At 42.3% G+C, this 18,404-nt stretch overlaps 1 protein-coding gene across 2 annotated transcripts in view; it reads left to right on the top strand.

Annotated features, from left to right (window-relative positions):
• The window catches only part of garem (GRB2 associated, regulator of MAPK1), a 51,048-nt gene extending 39,754 nt beyond the window's left edge, over positions 1–11,294 (top strand). For both annotated transcript variants that reach the window (XM_083778332.1, XM_083778333.1), the window contains exons 10-11: positions 1,797–2,142; positions 2,783–11,294. In XM_083778332.1, the coding sequence (XP_083634458.1) occupies positions 1,797–2,142; positions 2,783–3,457 (1,021 nt within the window). In that variant the 3' untranslated portion in view covers positions 3,458–11,294. The remainder of the gene's footprint in view (positions 1–1,796; positions 2,143–2,782) is intronic.
• The last annotated feature ends 7,110 nt before the right edge of the window (positions 11,295–18,404 follow it).

Consider the following 18,404-nt stretch of genomic DNA (forward strand, 5'->3'; position numbering starts at 1 on the left):
GACATAACTTCAGAATATCATTGACAGATAATGAGTAATTAAGTAATATAAAACGAAAAAAATAATAGTGACGGGTAGTGTAAATGTTCCAAATACAATACATAATAAAAAGGTATATAAATGTGATAAACAAGAAAAAACTAAAAACCAATCAACTTAATTACAGACATTTTTCTTTTTAAATGAAGAATAAAAGTAAAGAAAAAACACTGTTTTTTTTTTTGTTTTTTTTTTTCAATTTTTATTGTGTCATCTATTGTGTAGGATCAGTATCAGTCTGCGAGCCAGTAAGTAGAGTCACACATTTGACCATGTTATATTGGAAAGTAGACTGTTTGACCCCGGGCCTTTTGACTCCTAGAACTGCTGTCAGTGGATCCGGGTCAAAAGGTCTTCCAACAATGTCTGACAGTGATTTAAATATACTTTGCCAAATACGATGTTAGTTTAGTGCAGTGCCAGAAGAGCTAGAGTGGCCTGGCGACTGTCCACATCTGTTGCAGGCCGGATTCACATTTGGATACATTCTGTTGAGTTTTTCCTTTGACAAATGTAACCTATTTTATTCTTAATTGTAGAAGACCATGCCTGGCGCATACTGAAGAAGAGTGCACTAATGTTTTGAGATGTAGACCATTGCTCGTCCGTGATAGATATTCCTGAATTGTTTCCTCAAGCAGTTTTTAAATAATCCAAGGAGGCATTACTATCTAAAAATGAGAGAGAATTATAAATAATAGAAACACCTCCTTTGACCAATGGGTCAGGTAGAAATATAGATTCCATTGATGAGTTGGTAGGTATGTTTGGAAATGAAGCAGTGTGCTGTGTTATCGTATCTGTAGAAATCTAAAAAATAATAATGTGATTGGGGTAAACTAAATTTGCGTCGTATTTGTTCAAAGGTCGGCAATAACCCATCAATATAAAGATCTTTGAAGGAGTGAATACCATTTCTATGCCACACTTTAAACAATGAGTCAGAAAGGAATGGCGAAAAAGCATGGTTAGCGACCAATGGTGCTCGCACAGAACCACGGGTGCCAACCGAAATGCCTCTTAGTATTGAGAGCCACATCTTGAGAGAATGTGAGACTATGGAATTCTTTGGCAACTTAGTATATTTAGAGGCCACTGGGGAAAAGATTAAAGCTGACAACGATGTCGGGGGGTGGGGGGGGCAACAACATTGACCTTCAATAAATGCCCACGTAGGCAATTGATCTTGGAGCCAGAACCAAATGTACCTTTTACAGGTCCATTTGGTTTCCATTTGTACACTCTCTAGAGTTACACATAAAAACGTATACTGGACACTATAGTATCTGATGATCATGTTTTAGTGGGGGGAGCAAATCATGGCACTACCTCTTTACCCCATTTTGGGCGGGAACCCCTTTTGGTGTTTTAAGCATTGTGTTATGCTTTAGCTATTGAAAAATAGCAGATCTACAAGCTCATAAACTTGTAGGTCTGCTATTTTTGAAAAATCGTGAAAATATGTCGCAAATCTTTGAATATATATTCTTTCAGAGCGAAGGTTTTTAACTCAAATCTTTGCTTCTGGTGGAATAACATATTTTCAGATGGGGGGTCCGTGGCATATATATTACATTATCATTTTTTATGATACAATGCTTTATATGTTTTTTATTTGTTTTTCATTAAAAGTGTTGGGAATACATGCCGTTTTTGGAAAGAACTTTGTTTGGGCCCCTTGCTCCTTACTTCCTTCACAGGTGTCACCGATGATACTAATGAAGGCTCTGTTCCATTCTGTTTTCCCGCGCGTATAGCGGAGGCTGCGAGACGGCGGAGGCTCCGGAAGCGGCGACGACGGCGGAGGAGGAGGAGGAGGAGGAGGAGCATCAGCCGAGCGGCGTGTGCTACCCCTGCAGCGGCTGGTCTAAAAGCGCCAGCGACGAGGCCAACGGCGGCTGCAGCGGCGGCGTCGTGTCCCCCGGGACAATAAGCCTGCCGTCGCCATCGGACGCAATGTCCTCCCGCCTGTCCTGGCCCAACAACTTCAGCGGCGGAGGGGAGTCCCACTACGGCGCCGATGACTTCCCGCCGACGAGCGCGTCGAGCTGTAGCCGGAGTTACTACAGCTACCCGCGCAAGCGCTCGCCCAGCACGCCGAAGGCATGGATTTAACACCATTTTGACCTGAGATCAGATTCTAAAATTTGTCTTCTACATCCTGACGGTTTTCTGAAAAAGCTATGTTTCTATGTCAGTCGTTCTTCGATTTTTCAAAAAAAAAACAGACCTACAAGCTCGTAGCGCGCCACTCGGTGGCGCGCTATGAGCTTGTAGGTCTGCTATTTTTCAATAGCTAAAGCATAACTTATTGGTAACACCAAAAAGCCCCCACCATGACTGATTTCAGTCATTTGGGTTCCATAGAAAGCCAAGCGTGTCTTCTGTGAAAGCATTGCTGCGGCACCGAAAATAGCGGATCTACAAGCACCCGAACACGTTGCAGCGTGACGTGTCATGAGCTTGTAGATTGGCTATTTTCGGTCAATATATCTAAGAGGAAAGCGTGTTTGAAGTGATCAAACTAGCAATAGAATCCAAGTTTAGAAGCATCTCCCATAAACACGAATGGTCTCAGAAATGTCCTAAAAGCAAAGAGGTTAATGCCTCAAATCTGTGATTTTTTTCCCCAGTGGAATGTGGAACAGCAGCAACAATAGGTTTTAGAATAATCATTCCTAAACATCATCATTACATTTTCAGTCATTATATCATTATATGTTTTGCTTCATTCCATGTGAAGGCCTGCAGCACCACCACGTCCAGCATGTTCGACTTTGACGGGAGAGAGCGCTCGCTCGGCGTCAACTTCCGAGCGCAGAGAGCGTCCTCGGGCCAGTTCTGCGTCACGTCTTCAAGCTACACGTCTTCGTCGGATGCGTACGCGTACCACAGCAAGCCCATGGACGAGCGGAGCGCCAGAGCGCAGAGCGTGTCCTGTCCCATCCTGCCGCCGCGGACGCCCAAATCGAACGCGACGACGACGGTGGCGGCGCCGCCGAACACCACGGATTCTCTGGCTCGCGACAAAGAGCGAGGAGGAGGAGGCGGGACTACTACTCCTCCTCCTCCTCCCAAGCGGCCGCTCAGCCAACACGAGCAGGGCACCACCACCACCACCAGGAACATCTACTCCGCCTCGTACTCGCCCAACTACCTGTGCGTTTTGCCGACGCCGCCCGCCGCGCTGTGGCGGCCGCCGGCGGAGCTGAGCGGCCTCTCCATCGAGGAGGTGTCGCGGTCGCTGCGCTTCATCGGGCTGCCCGACGACGTCGCGGGCCTCTTCGCGTCGGAGAAGATCGACGGGAAGCTCCTGCTGCAGCTCAGCGACGAGATCCTGAGCGAGGACTTCCGGCTGAGCAAGCTGCAGGCCAAGAAGCTCCTGCAGTTCATCGACGGCTGGAGACCTAAGATATAACGGGGGAAAAAGTCCTCCCCCCGCGTCGGATGTTATATAGACCGATAATCGATTCCCCCCCGATGAAGTTCCTTATCGAGACCATGCGATGGAGGCGATGTTGTCATTTCCTACATACTGCCTATATTACCGCGAGTAGGCGACTAGGAAACGCGGATGTGAAATGACTGCCGCCGAAGCGAAACCGAGGTCGAGCGGGTACAGGGATTTAGTTTCCGACACACCAAAGGTCCCGACAGTCATTAGACCGACGACCTTCCCAAAACCCTAACCTTAACCGCAAGCACGACGCACTCAGGAGCGACAGGTGATTTCCGCATGTCAAACCTTTGCCGTGAGTCATTGGTTAGACGTGGGTTTACGGTTAGGTTTAGGTGTGCTGCCCTGTGGGAGGTTAGGTTTAGGGTGAGGGTTTGAGATAGGTTGTAGTTGTAGGACTAATGACTGGTCTAACCAATGGCTAGTCTAAACCAAAAACTGTCTAAACTAAGTACTGCACCCCATGACACTGCGCTCAACAACTTCTGGCCGGTTAAGACTGAGGTTAAAGTTAGGGTCAGTAATAGGGTTTAGTAGTTGGACCAACACTATACCAACAATGGCCGACAACAACATCAACATGTAAGGAAATGTCCATACTGCCTCCATTGCATGGTCTGTATAAGGGCTGATGACGGAGATTATAATCGTCTGACAGCATCCGAAACCGGCCATAAAAAGTACAATAGAAGACACTACAAAAATCTTGCATTTATTGAAAAGCCCGGGAAAAAAAAGAAAAAAAAACTGACAACCTTTAAAAAAAAACACAACACTATGCACACACGTGGTTGTCGCACAGGGCTATTTTTTTGTTTGTTTTTGTTTTGTATACTAAGATGAATATGAAAAAAAAAAGAGCTTTTGTTACCAGGTCCTGGAGGTGGGTTTGGTTCTCAGCCCACTTGATAAGTCAGTGACTGCTATTTCATAACTGAATGGAATCATTTGGCACTTTTTTTTTCCTACCGACATTCTCGTGTTATTTGATTATTTCCCATCATGCTCTCCGGTGTCGCCCGCATGTATAGAAGTGCTGTGGGCGTCGCCACTCCCATCGTTTATTATGTAAGCCAATGGGAACTAAGCCAGTTGGCGAACAACGCAGCTATCATCATTATGACCCTTGACCCTGGGGGGTCACTGCTGCTGCTGGAACTTACCTGGTCAGCTCCAAGACGAGGGCATTGTGTGTGTGGCTTTGTTTCTTAAAGGAGAATACCACCCCGTTTTAGGCATTTCCATGGCAATACCACCCAGTTTTAGGCATTTCAACAGGAAAACTGGACAATTTTTTTGCCTCAGAGTGTGGCATCCAGCACCATCCTAAGCAAAAACTATTACGATTACAAAGCATTGTTGACTAAATGAGAAATGCGTGTCAAAATTCTGGGGGAAAAACTCCCTCTTGACGATTTACTACATCGAGACCTTACAATGTACCAGTGGTGGAAAAGTATGCAAATGTTTTACGTAAGTAAAACATTTTATGTAAGTAAAAGTATCAATACTGCAATGTGGAGATACTCCTGTTACAAGTAGAAGTCCAGAATTAAAAATTTTACTTGGGTAAAAGTATTAAAGTATTGGTATCCAAATTTATCAAAAAGTAGAAGCTACTCATTATGCAGAATTTCCCATTTTCGCAAGTTTTCAAACGTATAAAAACTCTTTTGAAAATAGCAGATCTAGGGCTGAAGTGGTTACTGTATGTTTCGTAGTAATAATGATTATTACTACGAAATAATAATAATCTACAAAGTAACTAAAGTTGTCAAATAATTGTAGTGGGGTAAAAGTACAATATTTGGATCTGAGATGTAGTGGAGTAGAAGCGAGATTCGGAAAAAAGTAAAGTACAAATGCCTCAATTGTACTTGAGTACAGTAGTAAATGTACTTTCCACCACTGGATGGGAAGACCTTATATCGGTTTTCTGGATTTATGGGTTTTATCGTGGAATAGTTCATATTCGCCAGTGATGGCGCCAGTGTTGATTTCGTCGACTTATACTAATTGAAACTAAATGAAAATTAAGCTATGATGACTAAAACCAAGACTAAATATATTGACAATTTTGTCAATTAGTGGACAAAGAGGTCTAGTATAAGTAATTTTACACTACTTGCTTGCATGAAAATAGCCAAACTACAAGCTCACAACGCGTCGTGCTATTTTCAGCAAGTGTAAAAATCAGTCATTACGACGCTATCGAGGCCTGCCAAAATAAATTTCAGTCGACTAAATCAACTGTAGCTTTAGACGACTATAATCGTATGATATTTAGTCGACTAAAACACTGAGACTAACACTAAGACATTCCAGGTACTACAATCACATTTTGCTGTCAAAATGAACACTGGTCGATTGGCCCAGTGGGTGGAAGTGGCTAGTGGTGAATAATTCTGTGGCATTCAATTGTCAAACCGTGGTGGTATTCTCCATTTCTAAAGGGCCACCACACATCCACTTAACTATGTACAGTTGCCAAGCCAGTGTGTGTGTCTCGTTTTAATTTGATGCCTTGTGTCAATTTCTATAGAGGGGAGTCCTTGTTACTTTATCCCAGTGTCTCCTCAAAAAAATACTTTTATTTATGAAAAAATAATAATAATAACTTGAGGCCCTTTTAACCAACTAAAAGAGTTCTGTATCCAACACTAATATGCATTATAACCACATGACTAAAATTATACAGACCACAACACTATCATACATCGACGTCATGCATTATGCACTTTGGCCATTTTGTCATCCATCCACCCATCCATTCATTCACCCACGCATCCATCCATTCATCCATCCATCTATTCATCCATCCACCAATCCATCCATGATTAAAGGACCACTTCACCACTTTTCAACCTGTCTTCATATCATTTGTCCTCACTAATGTTCATGATAAAACAACACCAGTCTGTGTCTCATAGGAGGGCTGTTGGCAGCTCAGAAACCACCAGTCCACTGTCCACCAGTGACATCGTCGATGGGGAATCCAAGCTAATAGAAACTGAGGGGTTTCTGTTCCTGGAAAATTGCAATGCGATAATGGAAGCCAGCATTCTCGCGATAATAAAAATCTAAATATTACAAAAAATATATAATAATAATAATCTTGTTTGCCTAATGATGATGTCACTGGTGGCCATGTTTCTGAACTGCCCACAGCCATCTTATGAGACACAGTAGTAGGGGGGGAAAAGTGTTATTTTATCATGAACATTCTCGAGGATCAATTATATGAAGATAGGTTGAAAGGTGGTGAAGTGGTGCATTATGGCTGATTATAAGACGATACGAGCCTCGTACGACGATAGACATTAGCGAAGAACCTGAATGCACTACATATACTTTTGCAAGGGTGAAAGGTACTTATCTTTTTCTTGTTTTTTTTTTCATGTATCAAGTGTCCTAAGAAGTAGTAAAAGAATAATAATAAAATAAAACCTTTTTATGCCTTAACCAACTGACCTTAAAACTATTTAAAATGAAGGCGATGTTTCACTTTGGTAGAACATGTTCACTAGGTGTGACATGAGTGACCACACTAAAGGCTCATACATACTCCAGTTTTTGGTGATAGCTTATCACCGCGGTGTAGTTTTTAAAGGGTTGGAAAACTACACCATTACGTCAGTCGCGGTGATGATCAGCTATCACCGCGGACACAGACCCATCTCTCTGTTTTTACTATCAGACAAGTCTTTTCACTCTGGAGCTATCACCCCGTTCACTGATTGGTCTAGAAGTTGGGTAAACCACAGGGAGGTGGGGTCACCTATCACCTAAAACAGTGATAACCTATCACCAAAAACTGGAGTATGTATGAGCCTTAATGGGGGATTCACACTATGGTCCCTGGTGAGCATTCGGGACCACTTGGCAGATGTGGTAGTGTGAATTCTGCGTACCGTTCCCCGGGAGCGGATCACCCAACTGTACCCAGGACCAATTGTAGTGTACTCGGGTACGGATCGATGCAATGTGAAAGCATTGAATACAGTTGATTGAAGTGTACTCGGATACGGATCGATGCAATGTGAAAGCATTGAATACAGTTGAATGAAGTGTACTCGGATACGGATCGATGCAATGTGAAAGCATTGAATACAGTTGAATGAAGTGTACTCGGATACGGATCGATGCAATTATGTGAAAGCATTGAATACAGCTGAATGAAGTGTACTCGGATACGGATCGATGCAATGTGAAAGCATTGAATACAGTTGAATGAAGTGTACTCGGATACGGATCGATGCAATGTGAAAGCATTGAATACAGTTGAATGAAGTGTACTCTGGGTATGGAAGAATCAAGGCCAATATGAATCATGGCCAGCGGGGACCAGGCAATTGTTTTACTTCAAGGAGCATTCAGTGATGTTGGGCGTGTCAGCGTCACCGTCAGGGAATGTTCCCTTTTTAATCAATGAAGGGTGGCTCCACTACCCGTGTTGCGTTGCTTGACTCCATTAAAATTGCCCCGGTTAGTTTTTTTGACGCACGCGACGGAGACGCAACTCGCCCGGTGGAGCCCCGCCGTTATATGGTTAGCACACTCTATAATAGGGAGGGATCACAACAAAAGAAGTGATATTTGAATTAAGTGAAATCACTGAATATACCTTTTAAGTAAAAGTATAGCAATACTGCAACGTAGAATTACTCTGTTACAAGTAAAAGTCTGGAATTCGAAATGTACTAGTCGCTTCTGCGACTTTTGTTCCAGTTTGTCACTCACTGCCTCATCAGATGTACACTAGGGCTGTCACCTTACACATTTAAGTTTAATTTAAGATTAATTGTGACGCAAATAATTGCGATTAACGATTTAATTGTGTTGTTTTTTTAACATTGGAGCGATTTAACAATTTTTCAGATATTTCCTTTTTTGCCTTTTAGGCTTTGTAATCAAAAATTGCACAGGACTGATAAGACAAATATAAGCATGAACATGATACAAAGAAATCCCTGACACATTTAATAATTCTTTCTTTACAAAGAAATTATAAAATAGCGGTATAAACTAGTTTACAATTTTGTGACGTGTTGTAAGCTTGTAGATCAACTATTTCCTGCTATTCTTTAAACAAAAAAGAAGATGTATATGGACATTTTTCAACATGAAAATGATTGACGATTATGCAAAAATGTATTGCAATTATCTCAAATTATTGCGATGATGCGATAATTGTGACAGGCCTATAGCGTATACATGAGATTATGCCAAACGGTTGGAACTGGATGGTCCCCATGTTTGGTGGTTCCTGGATTCTATGCTAAATAATATTCTACCAGGGTGAAATAATTGCTGCTTTGTTTATTCCTACCAGACGTACTATTTTCTATGGCCTCGATTCAGAGCTGACCGACACTAATGCAACTGATCAGCTCAGATATATAAACTATGCACAAGTAGTTTAAAAAAATAAACATTCTTCCTAGTTTTCTTCATTGGTTAAATGTTGTCACTGCGGGGTGGAAATCTCGCAATGTCCAAAACTGTGACTTTTCAGGATTCACATTCATGAACAAGCTCGAGATGGTGGATGTGGTGCTTTTGAAGCTTTTGTGGGACGCTGTAGTATAGAATCTCTTTGGTATGATCGAGTATTGACCTTTTGCAGACCGCGGCCATCTTGCAGTCAGAGTTTGGAAGCACTCGTTTTCAGTAAAGAGACGTCCCACTGCCTCTTACATTGTGCAAATTGTAAACGGGTGGTATGCGGGACTGTTGAGTGATTATCCAACAAGCACTTCTAAACTCCCAACACTAAAAAGAATCACCTTGCAAGGACAGAAAGTAGCTCATAACATGTCTACAGTGGATTTTCCTTTTTAAACAAACACTTTGCAGATAGAGGATAATTCAAGCTTTTCGTACAGCAGCAATGTTGGTGAGTTTGATGTCGTTTAATTCAATCAGATTAATGGGCTGTCAATGGGGAAATTGCAGCTACAGTAGTTACCACCCTGCCATTAACTTATATGGCAAGATGGCTGTGGTCAATGGCACATGGTCAATGGCATTCATTTACCAAAAAACAGTTTAAATGTAGAGATGGTTTCTGCCTGACGGCGTCAACAGTAATTATGACACCAATGTCTGATCTGACCCTTTATTATTTTGTAGTACATTAAACAGTGTACCGTATTTACAAACTGTAGATCTGGTGATCGAGCTCTTCTGTCGTGTAAAAGTCTGGCAACGCATAATTTGGAAGTACAGTCCACCGTTTAAAGCAGTGGTTCTCAACCAGTGGGGGTTCCAGGTGGTCCCCAGTTAAACTAAAATGTTGGAGAGTTGGTGACCAACCACCAGATATTTAACTCTTGAGACCGTAAAATGAAACCAAACGGGTTCATTTGGTTTCATGTTACGTTATCAAGAGTTAAATGATTGTTAAACATCTGCATTAATTAATTTTTAATTAACAGCTCTACACAATCAGTTATTTTACAAGTCTACACAAGTAGAGAATGTGGAAGTAATTGTCATCTTGATCAACGTTTGCCTGTTGCTGTATCTCTCCTAATGCACCATGGAATTGTGGACAAAATCGTATCCAACGATAACAAAATATGCTTTGGTCTGAGAGGCTGAATCTCGTCAAATGGTGGACCGTGTGGCTCAAATGCTGAATCGATAATGGGCCTTGTGATATAAAAAAGGTTGAAAACCCACTGCTTTAAAGAGAAAAGAAACTCTGTCTAGGATGGTTTCTCAGTCACGGTACATTGCTGTGTTGACCACAGTGTGATAATGCTGTGTAATTGTGCAGCTGTTTGCGTCTTTCTGTACCCATCCCCCCAACCCACCTGTTGCGCTGTTTCTCCAGCAGTAAACATCTTGGCCAGTGGTTCTCAAAGTGGGGTATGGGACCCCGCAAAAAAATATAATACTTTTACACTTCAAACCTGGATTTAAACCTAGGTCTGATTTTTTTCTTTTTTTTTACACCACTGAGCCTGCCTGCTTGCTCTGTCAGATGTCTCAATAGAGCACCGCAGTTAATTTCCCATATTTTTTTCCATAAACTATTTAAAAACCTTTAAGCCTCGGACAAAGCCAACAGCCGAGTTAACAAATCATGACAATAAATTATTAAATATAATTAGAAGAAAATGAAAAAAGCTATCTGTGCTCGGACGGACCCAGCCAGCCAGGGGGACACATTGCTGGGCAATGGAGTGGCTGCACCACTCAAAAAGAACAGGGTACAACACTTTTTATTTTACAGTTTTTCTTCTTTCTAATTATATATTTTTTTAAATACATAATAAGTAGTAGGTCTTTGAAGTGAACATGTTTGACAACCCACTGGCCAAGGCCACCTGGTAGGCTAATCAGATTTATTTTGGTAATAATGACCTATGACATTCAGGGAAAAGGCCAAATAAATAACTCAAGGCGCCGGTATTGTGGAGAACTGGTTCCTTGTGATGTGAACATTAGCATTTGACTTGCAACGATTATGACAGGTTTAAACTGCGCAGCATAGATAGCACTCAATATCGCTAGGTGGGTATTGCTTTGTTGCATGTACGCTGATCCACAGTCTGAATCGAGGCCTATGTGAATTATTGCAACTTTATGCAAAAGAGAGGGATACGATGCAAAGTGTCACTGGGTTGATACAATAACAAACAGTTATGGTATTGGTACATTGTCAGTATTATAGAAGAAAACTAAAAAAAACTGGCAACTTATGAGTGGTCATCTGTTTTATAATTAACTCGTCCTTTTGTTCCTTCCTTTTTCTTTGGTTGTACATTATATTAAAATGGATTTATTGATGTCTGGGTGTTTTGTCTATAATTAGATCACATGGATTAATGTCCATGTGGGCCAGGCAACAAGGGATCCTTTTGAGATTTTTTTCTCTTCTGTGCATCCTGAAGTTTTACCCTAACATCGGATACAAACGTCTGAACACATGTACAAACCATTAACACTAGAGCAGTGGTTCCCAAACTTTTTCATGTCAAGGACACCCAAATTGACACTAAAATGCCACAGACGAAAAACAGTCTAAGTCCACACTATTGATCCATAATGTATAAATTATAGATAAGGGTTCAGGACAACGAGGCCTTTTCGTGGAGGGGTCAGAATGAAATTTGGACTTAGACTGTTTTTCGTCTGTGGTACTCAGTTAGCCTGCGGAACCCCATGTGAAAAGCTATGCCAGAGACCCCAATAATAGAATCATTTTACGGCTCTAGCAGTGATTCCCGACCTGTTTAATTTCAAGGACTCCACCAGTTTGTATACAAATGGATCATTTGTACACTCTGAGTTTCAGACCCATAAGGGTCCATTGGGTTCCTAACTATCATTTAGCTGGGGACCCCCTGGAACTCCCTCACGGACCCCTGGGGATCCCCTGACCCCAATTTGGGAACCACTGCATGTGTCTGTGAGATCTTTCTGATGGGTCTTTTTGACCCATTTTGAGATTTTGAGGTTCCCCTTCCATGACATTTCCTAAATATTTGATTAAAATCATATGTTTTTCTTTCTTTCTTTTTCCATCTGAAACATTTCTCTCTAAACATGAATTTTGGCATACTTGTATACCATCGCTGCCTGTTCGTTTTCGGTCAAAATGACCCCTGCCTTTCTCCCCCATGGGAGTGAACTTCACACCTCCAGACAGCCCCTGGGGAGGAGAAGGTGTCAAAGTGTCTTGTAGCTCCAACGGGATACAGTAGAGGAGTAGCCAATATAACATTGCAGTGGAAATGTTTTTGACCTGAAGTCAGTTTGTGTGGCACATGGTGGTACCTGGCCTTGCTAGTGAGTGTTGTATGTTTGGGACACACTTTTATTTTATATCCAAAAGGAACAACGCTTGACAATATGAAAAAGTAAACAATAAGTGAACAGGACAGAGTTCAAGGAATTGCATAACCGTTTGACATACAGTAGTTTCTATATATGTTGCCAACGTTTAGCATTGATGTCCCAAATCAGACTAGCTTTCTCCCTGCTACTGACTGACAGCTTTCTTAGCCTGCACTTATACTTAACCAAATGGACCTCGGATGCAAAAGTACTTCTGTCTGCTGCTCTCGTTTCCTTCTACACCAAATCTCTTCACCGGAAATAGTCAATCTAGAAATTCCTGGCAAATGGTATGTCCCCGATGTCCCCCTCCAACCCCTGATTAAGTGTAATGGTCTCTGTTGGGTGTAAATCTCATATTAGTCCATGGGCTAGAGGCCTATTTCTGGGATATCTGTACCACTAAAAGGGACAAAGGTTGCATATGATTTTTGCATTGCCACATGTCTGTAGTCTATGAAATGATATGATAGCAATCTTAAAATGGCAGCTGATTGCTTGTTTTCAGTTTTTTTTATACCGGGTATCTGATGAAAGCAATTGGTACATAGTGAATGGCATAACTAATGGGCCGATTTGGATGATTCTGCTATCAAAGTGTATGTTTTCTGGGGTGCTGAGTTGATTTCTGAGATGACTGAAGCAATTCAAGTTCGGTCAAAGGTCGAAGGTCAATGCCAAGGTCATTTTCAATCCAAAATGTTAACGGAACTGGCATAACTTGGCCTTCATTTTTATGTTGACCTTGATCTCAATAATACGTAACAAATACAATAAAGATTTGTAGCGAATACACAACAAATAAGCTCAATAGTTTTCGTTTTTTATTATCAAGATAATCAAATATTACATCAGTCTCATTTACTTCCAAATGTATTGTATTTTGCCGTCTGTTCTCCCCTGGCCAAGGCCTTTTCAGTCATGTCCTTATTTTAAGGCAAAGATTAGCCCAGGTCATAAACCGGAAATTAGCAAATGGCTATAACCTTCGATCTCTTTATAATTCACCCGAAATGTAACCCCAAGCTAATCAGATGATAACTAGAAAAAGTGCCCTTCTGGGCACAGGTTTCCACCAGGATTTCTTCCTCAGCCTAGTGGGAATATGCGTGCACAGTTTCATCGCAATCGGACGCTGCGTTGAGGAGTTGTGGCGATTTGTACAAAGCGGGCTACTCCTGAAAACTGTAGGAGCCAATCGTGGCCAATCAGGATGGAATATGAGAAATCAAACAAACCTGCCTTGATCACATGACTATGGAGATCATGTGTACCGATTTGCGTGAAATTTGGATAAAATGTGAAGGAGTAATAATAGAAAATGTGTTTTACATATGTCGGCCTCCTGGTGGCGCTATAAAGAGCAGATGTGAAAAATTCCAGGCAAAGGTTTTTCCTTGGCCTCTAGGGAGTTGGCATACAAAGTTATCCACAGATCCGTAAAAGTACTTTACGCGGTACAAACAGGTAAAAACACTTTTCGGCCAGTTATAGCACCACCTTGAGGCTGAGTTGAAATTGTTGATGTGGCATTTTGTCCTCGGCCTAGTGGGAATGTGGGTGCACAATTTCACGGAAATCACGCGATGTGTTCATGATTTGCAGCATTTTGTTTGAAACTGAGCACTCCTGTGAACTTTGGAAGCCAATCTTAACCAATCAGGATGGAGTGTGAGAAATCTGAAAGACCGGTTTCGTTTAATGGCTCTAGAGAGACTGTGGACCAATTTGCGTGATGTTTGGACAAAATCTGTAGGTGTACTGTGCAAAAACTTGTTTTGCACAAAGCGGCCTCCTGGTGGCGCTATAACAGGCCGTTCTGGAAAGTTTGGGGCAGAGGTTCATCGTTGGCATCCAGGGAGTGTGTGTGCAATTTCTTTTGCACAAAGCGGCCTCCTGGTGGCGCTATAACAGGCCGTTCTGGAAAGTTTGGGGCAGAGGTTCATCGTTGGCATCCAGGGAGTGTGTTTGCAAAATTTGGCATCGACCGGGTTAACGGTGGCCGAGATTAGCTGCTCACGGACACACGGACGGACGGACACACACACGGACGGACGGACGGACACACGGACGGACGGAGTGCAAAACATACTCTCCCCACATGCCTTCGGCCTGGTGGAGACAATAATTTCAGAGACCTTTCTGAATACATATCTAAATATTCTGTGGGTCTTGAAAGATTAAAGTAAAAAATGCTGGCAGTGTGTGCAGACTTTTCTAGAGAAACAGTTAATGAGTTCATAGAACTACGCAATCTCTTCCTCATCACAACTGTCCTGTTCAACTGTAGGCATTGAGTCTTCCTCAGGTGCTTGGTTGTACAGTTCTGGAGTTTGCAGAGGTCTGTACATTTCAACCCACTCAGACAACTGCAGTTAGGAAGCTTGCATAGACCTGCACATTTACAAGCCAAAAACTCAAGGACTACATTTGGTAAAGGGGCTGTGCGCATCCAGTGAATTGCTAACTGTCCATCATCAACAGTTGTCCATCCACTCTGTATGGGATCTGGTGCAGGGTCTGCAGAGAGCATCCCCTCTCCTGGCACCGGAAATCTGGTAGCGGATCTTGTTCACGTCACTGGAGGTGGTCCCAGACAGGTATCAGCTACAAGTGAACTGCTGCAGTTGGTCAAGTGTCAAGTGTCAAACTTCAAGCATGTCTTAAAGACATAAAGAGTTGGATGACCCGTAACTACCTACTCCTCAACTCTGACAAAACGGAAGTTATCGTGATCGGCCCTAAGCCCCTAAGAGACAAGCTAGCCGATGAGAACTTTTCTCTAGATGGCATTACCTTGGCCTCCAAGGCCACTGTAAAGAATCTGGGAGTTACCTTTGATCAAGATATGTCTTTCAAATCACACATCAAACAAATCTCAAAGACTGCCTTTTTTCACCTGCGAAATATTGCAAAGGTTAGGCACATCCTGTCCAAAATAGACGCAGAAAAACTTGTCCACGCATTTGTTACCTCAAGGCTAGACTACTGCAACTCGCTATTATCAGGCTGCCCAGGTAAGTCTCTGAAAAGCCTACAGCTAGTTCAAAATGCTGCGGCGCGTGTGCTGACAGGTACCAGAAGAAGAGACCATATCACTCCTTCACTGGCCTCTCTACACTGGCTCCCTGTCAAACACAGAATAGAGTTCAAAATTATTCTTCTTACCTACAAAGCTCTCAATGGTCAGGCACCACAATATCTCAAAGATCTCATTGATCCTTACAAACCAAATAGAACACCAGTGCGTCTACAGTATGCAAAAATGCTTACTGTTCCAAAAATATCAAAAGTTACAATAGGAGGCAGGGCGTTTAGGTCCCAGGCACCTCAGCTGTGGAACCTTCTCCCGGCTTCGGTCCGTGGGGCTGACACGCTCTGCACATTCAAGACTAGGTTGAAAACCTTTCTCTACGACAAAGCCTATAGCTAGAGTTGTCTCCAAGTCTGGCTGGATACCATGGTCGTACATTGTTGTGTGGGTCTGTCTCCCAGCAGTACTTGTAATATACACTATATAGGCTCCAGTAAGGCCTGCCACTAATCCAACATCCGGGGAATCTCTCCCCGGAGTCTCTTTTCGTCCTCCCCGTCGCAGTTCTGTGGACCTCTAATACTAACCCCCAACTGACTGAATGAGCGTGACCGTGGATCAGGCCTCTTCATGGAGCCCACCAGAAGTGTGACCTGGACCCGGCCTCACAGAGCTCGACCAGATGTGGACCAGATGTGGACCAGACCCCTCCACGGAGCCCACCTGTCTATTTCTGTCTATTTCTCTCTGTCTATCTCTCTCTCTCTCCCTCTACCCCCCCCCCCCCCCCCCTCGACACGGTCGAGGCAGATGGCCGCCCACCCCAGAGTCGGGTTCTGCCTGACGTTTTCTCCTCTCCTAAAGGGGAGTTTTTCGTTGCCATTGTCGCAAAATCGAAATATTGCTTGCTCTGGGTGGATCTTTGTTGGTTGTAAAGTGTCTTGAGACAACTCGTTGTGATTTGACACTATAATAAAATTGAATTGAGTCAAGTGTGTGTGTGTGTGTGTGTGTGTGTGTGTGTGTGTGTGTGTGTGTGTGTGTGTGTGTTTTTCTCTAGACTCTCTATAAGCTAAGTCTAGTGTGTGATCCTCATTTACATGTTTATTACATGGTTTCCTGATTTGAGTTGTGTGCTGGGGTCAGTGGGGTACAACCTTGAGTTTGAGAGTTCCTGACTCTTCAAAGTAATGTCTAAAAGGTTTCTACATCCTCATAAACTCATAAAAAGACGTATCACTCATGATTCTATGATGTTTAATTCAGAAGTTTAAGATGTACCCTGTTTCAGAAAGGCAGTCGTTGTGGATTTGCCCGGTATGGCTACCAGAAGTATAATTCAGCATGTTATATTATGATGTTGGTCATGTCCATCTACGTAAAAAATGTGCATACATTTGAATACTTTTGGAGTTTAGACAACAATGAATGATAAGTTTTGCATAATCACAGTATACCACTAAAATGGTATTCAGCTGCCCTTCTGAAACTGCATTTTCTCACTCTGACACACATGACGCTGTTGTATGAACAAGTAGGGCTGGTAGATCGCGATCTACCTTTTGGGCACCCCGTTAGACTAATCCGCACCAAAAGGTTGTTTTCCATTTAAAACAAAAGTGTGTATAGAAGGGTTCATACAGGTTTGTCAGTCAACTTTCATTTCATATATCCATTGTTGTTGTTTGTAACAGATTTCCAAATAGTTTCTTTCTTTTTCTTTTTCTTTTAGCTTTAAATATATTCCCGACTGCTTAGAATTGTATCTGTCGGCCCAGGCCGTAGCGTAACAGTCTGGGCACCGGACTGGTGATCCAGTCGCGGTGTGCCGCGGGTTCGACTCCCGGACCCGACACGGCCTTTACCGCATGTCATCCCCCCATCTCTCTCCCGTTTCCTGTCAGCCTACTGTCTGTCCCTTAAAAAATCAATAAAGGCGTAAGCCGCAAAAAAATATCTTTAAAAAAAAAAAAGAATTGTATCTGTCTTTCTCAGTAAAAAATACTATATTTTATTTTATGGCATTCAAGCGGAAATGTGTGTATGGTCTGCTATTTCTGCTATTTTTGCTTAAAAAACTGTACGGACATTTTTCAACATGGAAATGATTGACGATTAGCTGATCATGTAATAATTGTGACAGGCCTAGCAATGTTACGTGTTGTGAGATACTGAGCTTGTAGATCTGCTATTTTTGGTGAAGAGATTTTGTGTAGAGGGCTGAAAAAGAAGTACAGTGCCAACTCAGGTCTGTTTTAAGTATAGAGGATGTGCTCTAAGCTCTAAGATAAGTTAAGACTTAATATTTGGGGGTTCTGGGGTACAACATGTCACATTGATGACCTTCATTGGTGTTCATCTCATGTGGAATTGTGACAGCATGCTTTGCATGTCTGGGATTTGGTAGTTAGGAAGATTTGATGTTTGAAACAACGGAAAATACAATGTTGTTATATTTGGTGGATTTTACAACACATGTTCAGATTATCCAGTGTGCAGACTGTTATATTGTTGTTCAGAGACCTCGTGTCTCACAGACTGACACAGTGTATTCCTAGAACTTGAAATGTCCTTCCTTGTAACACTTTAGATGGTCATTAAACCATCTAAACTAAAATGTGGAACACCCTACCAACAGCCGTTAAGATATGTTAATCCCTAGACTCCTTCAAGACCGCTTTCAAAGAGCACCTATGGGTTGCTGCAATTTGAAACTGGCCCCTGTAAAAAAACAAGTTAAAGTCCCCTTCCCACCACCATTTTCCCATACTGTACACTGCACCGTACATCATTATCAGACTTAATTTTATCCTTGAACTTCTTGTTTATGCCCCAATATGACTGGTTATACAGGTTTTGTAGCAGTTGTAGAAATATTAGACCTAAATAATGTTAAAGCTCTTCTAATCATGCAAAGCATACTTTTCTTTAAAAAAAACTTTTTATATATATTTTGGGGGAAAATAGCCAATTTAACACAGAGGTGCCCACTATTCCTTGGTGCCCAGTCTGCCCACCTATCCTCTT

Source organism: Protomyctophum parallelum, assembly GCF_964188405.1.
Source record: "Protomyctophum parallelum genome assembly, chromosome: 12".
In the NCBI taxonomy this organism is placed as follows: Eukaryota; Metazoa; Chordata; class Actinopteri; order Myctophiformes; family Myctophidae; genus Protomyctophum; species Protomyctophum parallelum.